This window comes from Lepisma saccharinum, chromosome 11 (assembly GCF_977018435.1).
Source record: "Lepisma saccharinum chromosome 11, izLepSacc3.1, whole genome shotgun sequence".
NCBI classification, from domain to species: domain Eukaryota; kingdom Metazoa; phylum Arthropoda; class Insecta; order Zygentoma; family Lepismatidae; genus Lepisma; species Lepisma saccharinum.
In genome coordinates, this window is record NC_139239.1 from 80,454,724 (window position 1) to 80,464,969 (window position 10,246).

A 10,246-nucleotide genomic window follows, 5' to 3' on the forward strand; every position below is an offset into this window, starting at 1 on the left:
TATTGAATTTTAAATGAAGAGAAATTTAAGTGTTTTTACAGTTTACATATTACATTTCCTTTCGAAGGAGCTTCACCCCATCGGTACATATATATTTTTTCCATTCTTAGAGCCTAATAAACACCACTAAATGATTACGAGATTAACGTACTTTCACCAAAAGTGATTCTGATATGTACAAAATCCTTATGTACATTATTCTATAAATTATTTCTTTAAAGTGCTTTAAATCAGTGATTAAAAAAAAATTGTCTGATTTAAATTGCGAGCTTGGTTAACATAGATGATACTATTGTTTTGTCGTGGAATAAATATTACAGAAACACACACACATTAATGCTCGAGTTTAAATAGGGATAATTGGGCCTCCCCGATGGCATAGTGGTAATGTTGTTGTCTTGTAATCATGGGGTCCCGGTGGAGGCACATGTCTCAATGGTTCGGATCCCACTTTAAACTATAGGTCCAGTCCCGCTTAGCCTTTCTGTGCATAAAGTGGACTTAAAACAACAACAAATCAAGTAGGGATAATTCTAATAAAGACATGAAGCTGTGTTTACTAATCTTATATATATTTTTTTTCAGACTAAATATAATTAGAAGAACTTTGGATTGTTGCCGTTCTGAGCACTCACCTTACAGTGCAAATCATGGCGAGTGGCATCTATAATTTACCAAATGAACTGTTGTTGAAGATATTTGAATACTTCTCGACAAGGGAACTATGTTTGGTTTTTAGACATGTGTGCATGCGATGGAATGATCTTGTGAGCAGTCCTTCTCTCTGGAAGCAGAGAATGCTTCTGTGTGATGTAAATGATCTGGATGATACTATACAGATTCTCTCTGAAGTTCCTCTATTACCAGTACGTAAATTCCACTTGAAATTGCATGAATCTTGCATGAGAACATGTAATTTCCCTGCAAGAGAGACACATTGTGAATGTGCAATCAACATTTTAAGGATGTTATTTCGCCATTGTGGAACTCTTCATATGCTAGTGTTGGAGGGGGTCCATGTGAATTTGTATACTGTACTGAACGAATATGTTTCCAATAGTACTGTTAATAATCTTCAAGAGATACATATAATTGGTAATCAAGGATTTAAGCCAAATATTCATGCGTTAGGAGGCAAGCTCTGTGGTGTATTCAAGGTTGAATCAAATTTACGGAAATTAATTATTCCATTTTGTAGAGATATAAATGGTGCTGACCTTAGAGCAATAGCTGATAATTGTCCTTTCTTACAAGAACTTGATGTTAAAAATGCAAGACGTGTATATGACCCTGACCTGATATATTTCTTGGAAAAAACTAAGGAAACTCTTGTTGTCATAAAGTTAGATGGAAGATACTTGACAGGTACATTCTTCAGTAAACTAAGTATTTGTCAGAAACTAGAAATCCTCAGTATCGTGGATTGCCAAAAAATAACAAATGAGAGGATCTCTAATATAGGAAATTTACCTTTGAAGTCACTCTATCTTAGTGGTTTAAGATTTACACCATGTAAACTATTTGAAGAAAAGCATTTTCCACAACTGCTAGACTTGCAATTTCACGAGTGTCAATCAGTAAATGACTGTGTTGCAGCGAGCATTTCTATTAACTGTGATTTGCTGCAGAAACTCTTCCTGAGTTATTGCAAAAATATTACTGACATTGGGCTTAAAACAATTCTGAATGGTTGCAAAGGTTTAAAATGTCTCCATATTGAGGGAATATCCTCATTGACGGAATACTTTCTGTGTGCCACACATATTATAGAATTGAAGCTTGTCTTGTGCAAGTCAGTAAATGATGATGTTGCTGAAATCATTTCCATAAATTGTAATTCTCTTGAGACACTTTCTCTTGATTTGTGTCTAAATGTAACATATAATGGCGTGAAAACAATTCTGAGGGGTTGCCAGCATTTAAAAAAATTGAGTCTTACTCGTATGACCACCTCGAGTGACAGATATTTGTTACATATCCACAAATTTTCAAATTCTCTGGAATATTTGCTTACAGACAGTCACGTGATGCAAAGCGTAGAGAAGCGCCTCAAACTTGCTAAATCAGCTTACAAAGAACGGCAGAAAAAACTGCAGATAAAATGGATTTCACGCCATTATTGATACTTTCTAAGAACCACATTAACTTAGGTATGCAATGTGTAGTTTTAACTCATTTAAACTCTTCTCAAAGCTAAACATTTCTGAAATTTTGTTAGCTACAAATAATAATACCAATAACAAGGATAATAATGCTAATTACAAGCTTTATACACAAAATTGGTTTAGGTTCCAACAGCTATTGAATGTTCTGACTGGCACAATTAAATTGTCAATGTTGTGTTCAGCCAGAAAACAGTCTTGACACAAAAGAGATCATCATCTGTTTCTTTCAGATGCATTTTTTCATGGTGAAACTCTGGGCTAGACTGGGAGTGCATGAGGGTGGTGGCAATTTTCCTGAACAGAGTGACCGATTGTGAGTAGTTTGGGAAAAATGTGTTTTTTTTTTTTGTTTTTTTTTTCGGAAGACACTTAGAGGGCGCACCGGGATTTTGTCCAGTGTACTGGTGGGCCTGTCTGGCCTTGGTTCAACTTATTGCAGAGACTGCATTTGAATTCTTTCTGCTTATATTCCACAATACTAACTCGCTCCAACAAATTTCCTTAGGTAGGGTCCTCTCTGCTAGTGGAAGGTTCAGGAATACGAGTTGAAGCAGGCCTGTACCCAGGGGGAGGGGGCCATGGCTCCGTGAACCATGAAATTTAATGTGAACCTATAAAAGGAATTATGATTTTTCAAATTTTGCAATAATTTCGGTTTTGTACTTCATAAGTGAACGTGTGTGTGGAGAGAAAATGTACAGTATGCAATATTTGGAAATTTTAGTTTTATAACCTTTGATACAAGGCTACTAGACATCCCTATTTAGTCAGGACAGCATTTCTTTCATTCATACCCAGACTTTTTTTGTCTCTAAGTCTACCTCAGACACTACTTACACCACTATAGACATTGTACTGCTTATGTAGGTAATTCTATAGACTACTGTCTACATTGTCAGAATTGTTTTGAACTTTTTTATGAATTGAAAACAGTTGTTTGACACTTGTCAAATAAATAGCAACCCCTTGATTAATGAATGGTTTCCTTCATTAATGTGTCACATTAATTTTCATGGAGAGGAATTTTGTATACTTTTTACCTCGTGGAACAAAGGTGACTGCAGTACAAAACCAACAATATAAGGAGGGAGGCCATTTAGCTCTTCACCCACACAGCAAGAGTTATGGACTCTTTTCACCACCACAGAGTACAAGGAAGAAACTTCGTCTTCTTTCTCAAGGGTTTTTCTGCAACTGATGTCGATTTTGCCACTTACAGAATGGCTTCAGAGTAATGAATTTAATGTAAACAGGAGAATCCAATTCAAAGCAGAAGAGTTGCTAGATTATTTTTTTTGGTTAAAAATTTGCCTGGGGTTTTAGCAAAACACCCAGTAGATTAAGTAGAATATTATTAGGAGAATCTGTCAATCTGTCAAGTTATTTTACTGTAACTTTTCTTCTTTTCTACTTGTAATTGTCTTTAACATAAAAACACTGAACAAATCGTATTGATAATTTTCTCATTGAGGCCTCGTTTTGACGCTATGAACCATTGAAAATGTCATTAGCTATGTATGCAACTTCATTCAATAGCTTCTTAGTTGCCACTGGCATTTATTTGTACTGTGGAATAAGGTTCTGAAAGTAAAAATACAACAAGGAAACAATATTATACCGCAGAGGCACTGTGAAGAAGTCAATTATCATACACATTCCCTTCAGATAATTAATTTACAGGGCTCCCGCTGACCTGAAAATCCTGGAGAAGTCGCAGAAACTGGGCCAGGAGTGAGAAGTTCATTGGAAACACTAAATTTTATAAAGCTTTCAAAACTGGAAAAGTCGGGTGAATTAATTTTTTTTGCTTGTCAGGGTTGGCAAAGGAAAACATGTTTTGTTTTTTATTCCTCCGGGGGTAATATTGCATATAAAAATGTTCTTTAATTTTATTTTAAATTTATTTTCAACAGTGTTCAACAAACTATATTCATTTGCAAGTTCAATCCTTATACACTTGCCTGGAAAAATATTTTAAAGTACCTGGAAAAGTCACGAAATTTGATGTTGCAATAGCTGTGAATTCTCATCTATCACTGCACACACATAGTATGTTGCTTATCGTAGGCTATTTGATTTGTTTGTATATAAAAGAAAATAATTCATAAGTTTTGTAAGAGATGCTTACACTATACAGGATTCCTACAGTTGATCTGTATTACACTACAGTTTTTTCACTCTGACAGTAGTAAATGTCAGTGTTAACCATGAATTATTGTCTTGCAGTTGCATAACATGAAAATTGTCTATAAACATGCAGAAGTCAACAATATGTCTTAAACGAAATATGTCATTTCTGTACACCTTTACACATCCTCTCCCATAAAGAATATATACACACAGCAGTGCAGTACATCCCTTGCACCCCTGAAAAATCCTGGGTACGGGCCTGAGTTGAAGCTCCAGTTGTGCAAAAACATCATTGAAAAACCTTCATTTGTTTGCACTCATGCTGAACATGTTTGTCCTTTTAATACCAAGAATTCTGCTGCTTTGTTTCATGATTTTTTCTTTCTCTTAGTTTTTTATTTTTATTTGTTAGCTGCTTCCTTCAGTTTTTTCTTTATTGTCATGAGCTTCTTTCCATTTTCATGAAGTCAAAACAAATGTGCCCTTGCGGTATTACTTTCTTCATACCTTTTCGGATTTCATTTAAGGTGTTCTCATTAGTGTGTGTTATTGGTACGTCACCCTCAGGACTAACTTCTCATTTTGTATTATATTTTTCCAATACAGATGGTTCATTGCACTGAATCTGAATTTTTCTGCAGAATTATTGGACATATTTTCAAGGTTGGCCCGTATGTTACTTAAATATCCTTCAGTGTTCTCTTCACTGTGTTGCTCATTTAGTGTGTCATTTGTATGTAGAAATCTCTTATTTCTGGAAGAAATGGACATAATTTGACCTTAAACACACGTGATAGTGATGTGATTTATTTTTTTTAGATCATGTGAAGAACACGTTAATTTCATTGAAATGAAATGGGAGTTACTGAAGAGGTTCATTTGTAAATAATATACTCACCCTCTAAGAGATTAGAAATACTTATTATGAGATATTGTATTAATGTAACCAATTAAGGTTTGGGCAGTGTGGAGAATTGCATTTGAAGTCCGTGTTTGTGAAGAATGTAGTTGCTACACCTGTAACTGTGTGTAAGCTTTTCAGAAAAACAAATGTAACAGGTTTGTTAGATATTTAAAGTAGGTCTGTAAATGACAGAAACAGCCTTAAGCACTGCCTAAACATTGCTGAGAGTGGCATAAAGATGATTTTGAATGGTTGCAAGTCTGTAAAGCTTTAGTCTTGTTAAAATGGAATAACTGACTTGAGATTTCTTGTGCATTTCGCCAATAGTAGAATTATACTTTTTCTTATGTGAGTCAGTGGACAATCATTTTGTAAGCAGTCTCCTTATTCAACACTGCAGTGGTCACACGGATCATGAAAGTGATCCACTTGTTTATATTTGCTTGTCACTGTCATTTGGCAACATTGTTGACCTTTGCTCCCAGAGTATCTTCCTTGAACAAGCCAGAAAGTCTTGTCTAGTCTGTTCGTTCAGCTATTATTTGGAAAGGATCCATTTTTGACTTGTTATAGACCTCACATTTCAGTGGAATACAATAGTGCCTGACTATTGATGGGAGTATTTTCGGTTATGTAGTATTTTCATATATCTATAAGTACATGTTTCTAAAAATCTATAAATGTATGAAGTTTCTTCCAGACTAGAAGAAACCTGTTTGTGAAATCTTCTGTGGAAAGATGATAATAAAACTAAGATTCCAAGATATGCTTTATGTATTTGTGTTTGGTTTCATCACATTCAAATGTAATTCACTACATTCAGTATTTCCTTCATTCTGTAATGTGATGATTCAAATAAATTGTGACAAATAATGGGTAAAAATGATTGTTCGATGGATCACAATAACAACCAAAGACTATTATGTTTTTCATGCTACCACTGCAGTGTTAATATAGGTTATTGGGGAGACTGTTTTGTACTCAAACTCATTGACTGAAGAATTTTAGAATTTCATCCCTGTATTTGAATAAGCTTTGGAGCTTTTGTATATATGTTGTCCAAAGGATAACGTAACTTTAGAGAAAGCAACTTTTCAGGAACTGAAAATAGTTTCTTATTAAAGAAAGTTGTCAAATGAAAGTTTTTAAGTTGTATCCTATTGAGTTTCTCAGGATATCAGCCATTCAGTTCCAGTCCTGCTACCGAACTGACCTTGCTGATATCCCAAGAGTATCTCGTATTATTTGCCAACAGGAAAACTTCACAATTATTTTAAATTTTATCCTGTTGAAATATTGTGTTATGCAGAGAAACATGTGAGAATTTCGAAATTGTATTGTGATAATTTTCATATTTGTGTAACAAGTGTAGCAATACCATGGAACCATGTAGTATGATTTCCAAAAATGTTGTTTTGTGCTGTAATAAATATATTTTAATACTTCTTGCATATTGAAGTGTTACTAATTTATATTTTGAATTGCATGAATAGAATCTTTTGTGGGTTGTTTCGGAGATTTTTAGATCCAGTGCTTATTTGGATATTTTATCTATGCTGATAGGTCAATGATGTTTCTTCGTTTAATCCTCAATAGTTCCAATTTTCTTCAACACGATACTTTCAGTACATTTAAGAACAATACTAGATGGAAATACTTAGTAGACACAGCACAGCTAAATAATGATTATTACATACGTTCATGTGGGCCTGCACGTACTGTAAGGCCAGCATTGAATTGTAGTGTTACAATAAATTCAAACTACACTGCATGGAATACAGGAAATTGAACATTATACATGTAAACATTTAAAATAATATGTATATTAATTTTCCACTAATGGCTCCACCTACATAATTACTTAAATTCAGGGGTGGAAAATGGTCAGTAAAATCAGTACATGTCAGTTAGATCATGTTTTTGAGATCAAGGTATACCTTGTTAATATCACAGAGTAGCTCTTTCAGATTAAAAGAGCAGCTCATGGTTATTACAATTATGATGAACAGTGGCCTATTGAAGACAAGGAGCAAAGGGAGAAGGCACAGGAATTGGAAAGGCTGATGAAGATAGACAATGAAAAGAATAGGATTCAAGGTAAGGAAGCAAAAGTGGAGAAGCTGATTGCTCAAATGTTGCTAAGTGAAGAAGGCTGCTGGGGAAAAAGACATGGTGGGAGTGAACATGTCACAGCTCATGCTAGAAGGAGTGGAAAAGATAGATTGATTTGGTTTATTTTACTTTGCTTTTCTGCAACTTTTGGCTAATCGCGAAGATGAGGATGAGTGATTGATTATACGTACAATGAAATTGATGAATGGACACTCACAAACACCCATGACTGGACCGGAATTCGAACCCGGGACCCATGGCATTGTAGCGCTCTGGCTAACCATTCTGCCATGGAGGCAGGTGGCAATACAGCCCAGTAAATGAAGGATTTTTGTCTGAAATAATTTGGGGAAAGCTGAATTTTGGTGTATTGTTAGACCATCATAAGAGATTTATTTTCCCAAAAGTCCCCACCCTATGCCCCCCTGAGCATTCAATATGCAGTGTTTAAGAAATCATGCATATCTCTGAAACTATTGGTCATATCGAGGCATTTTTTTTTTTAATTTCAGTGCCAACATTACTCTACAAATTTGGTCCTTCTCATGTTTTAAATATTCCCAATGATTTTTGAGTAATTTTAAGACAAAATGAAAAAATATAAATAATTATACTTTTTTTTTGGCACTGTATTTTTGTTATGACTGATAATATTGGAAAATTATCCGAACAAATGTTGTAGAGTATATTATAATATTTTCATTTGATAATTACAAGCTTGCTAGTAAAATGTGCCTACTCTTGCTGCCTACCGCAAAAATTGATTTACTTGGTGTACTGAATTTTGGGCCCTCCTGCAAAATATTACTAAAGGTCCCTTCTATATACGTAGAATACAGGCACTTGTGAAAGGACATGCCAAAGCTGTTCCTGTTATTCAGTTTCTTCAATGTGTGTGTGTATACATACATATATATATATGTACAGTAGAATCTCTTCATTGACTTCTGGAAAAGGGGGGTGGGAAATGGGGCCACAGTTCCCCTGGAAATTGAATGTCCACCTAAAAATTATATATTTCACACATAATTTCATTTGTCACAGTAATTTATGTTAACACATTGGGGTTGCATTGGGAATCTGTAGAGCAGCACCGTGCACAATGCTAGAGAAGGGAAAGTGAAAGTGAGTGGACGGAGCAAAGCATTGTGCACTGCTGCAAACAGCTGATAGCTGCAACCACGTTTCCCTTCCATGTACTCATTGGTTGAACCCTCTTGAGTCCTACCTGCGCAGAGGACCTGTTTTCGTTTAGTCTATTTGGCAGTCAAAGCTCAAACTAGTGGATTAATGATAAAAGAATAGAAAGGATGACCCAACTATAGAACGGTTGTGGATTTTATCGGCCGCTGTTGTTAATAATAATAATCGAAGACATCCAAAAGATTGTCCATATATCTGATTAATTCACTTAACTGGAATCAATAAAGTTTGGAGGAGAATGCCTAGAGTCTGAAACTCAAAGCTTTTACAAAGAGAGCAAAGAACAACATGACTCTAACTAATGCGATAATATCAGCTGTCAGGCAATGGTAATTTCAATCATCAATTGAAATGTCACTAACATTACTGTACGGATGGTTGGATGGCATAGTGGTAATCTTGTCGACTTATTATCAAGGGATCTAGAGTTTGATAACTGGTGGAGGCACATAGTGGTTCGGATTCCACTTGAAACTGTAGGTTCAGTCCCAAGTAGCCTTTTGTATAAAGTGGCCTTAAAACCAAACTCAAACAAACTAAGCACCTTACTGATGTTCTGTCATGTTCAAGTTGTTAAAAAGAAGGAAAAAAAAGCAGAACTTACAAGTGTATTAATCATGGACTATAGAGATCTTCAGGGCAGCGTTTGAAGTGAAAAATGTTATCTGGGGATGTTTGGATGAGCAATGGTGTTAGCTTGGGGCAGGGGTGCTCTTATGATTTAACATGCTAACAATTAGACTGCTGGGAGGATGCTTTGCAAAAGTCTTGCTAGGGATGGATAACATCCCATCCTTCAAGCACTGCTTCAGGCTCTTTCAGAAACATCATCAATTGTGTAGACACTTTTTTGTGATGGCTAAGAGGTTTGAAAGAACAACCAAGCTAATGCTGTTTCTCAGAAATGTGTTTGAGGAGTGGTTCTTGGAAGAAGCGGTTGCTGATGTTGATATAATTCAGGTGGGCATACAAAAAGTGATAATTAGTCAAAAGTTAAAACAGTTGGATGAGACGTAGATTTGCTGGTTCCACAGTTACACTGGCCCCGAAATCTTTTACAGTGTCTAAGAGCTCATTCAATTTCACCGAGATGATCCTATATTTCCGTTTCTTCATGGCCACTAAAGGGCCCCTTTTTTTGAGGGGCAGTGGTGTTTGGGAAGACAAAAGCAGCAGAACTTGTTATCATCTGCTACACAAGATCAGGCAGCCACCTTCAGGAGGATGTTCTCAAGACAAATTGATTACAAAAGGGAAAAAAAGTTTATTCTGAACTTGCTTGGATTGAGGAAATACAAACTTCTAGATGAAGCTCATAACTTTAGACCCATAATTCAAGCAAGCAAATCGTATTAAAAAGCTCATTCCGATTTGACTAAGCTCCTTCCAACTGCCTCAGCAGCACGTCAACATATTTTCAGGGCTCACTAACAAATGCAGACATGGTTTGGAAACAAACTAAAACATATTGACTAGGGATGGGAAAGACTTGTCAAAGATTTGAAACCAATGACAACCACACAATCTGTTCCTCCTGGTGGCTTTTGTGAGCTTGTGGAGACTTCTTTGGTTGCTGGAGACCAGGATATAGCTGCACTGCTGTGTGCAAGCACTGCAACAGGCTTTCTTGCCACAATTCTCTAGTGTTTGCTGACGAAAATTAATTAGATTTTGAGCATTAGTTGCAGAATATCGGAGACCCCTCTAAATAGTGTGTGTATTTGTACATAAG

General features: G+C 35.7%; 1 protein-coding gene across 2 annotated transcripts in view; it reads left to right on the top strand.

Annotated features, from left to right (window-relative positions):
* LOC145994941 (F-box/LRR-repeat protein 4-like) overlaps positions 1-6,614 on the top strand; it is a 28,281-nt gene extending 21,667 nt beyond the window's left edge. For both annotated transcript variants that reach the window (XM_083131453.1, XM_083131454.1), the window contains exon 2: positions 586-6,614. In XM_083131453.1, the coding sequence (XP_082987579.1) occupies positions 651-2,123 (1,473 nt within the window). In that variant the 5' untranslated portion in view covers positions 586-650 and the 3' untranslated portion in view covers positions 2,124-6,614. The remainder of the gene's footprint in view (positions 1-585) is intronic.
* The last annotated feature ends 3,632 nt before the right edge of the window (positions 6,615-10,246 follow it).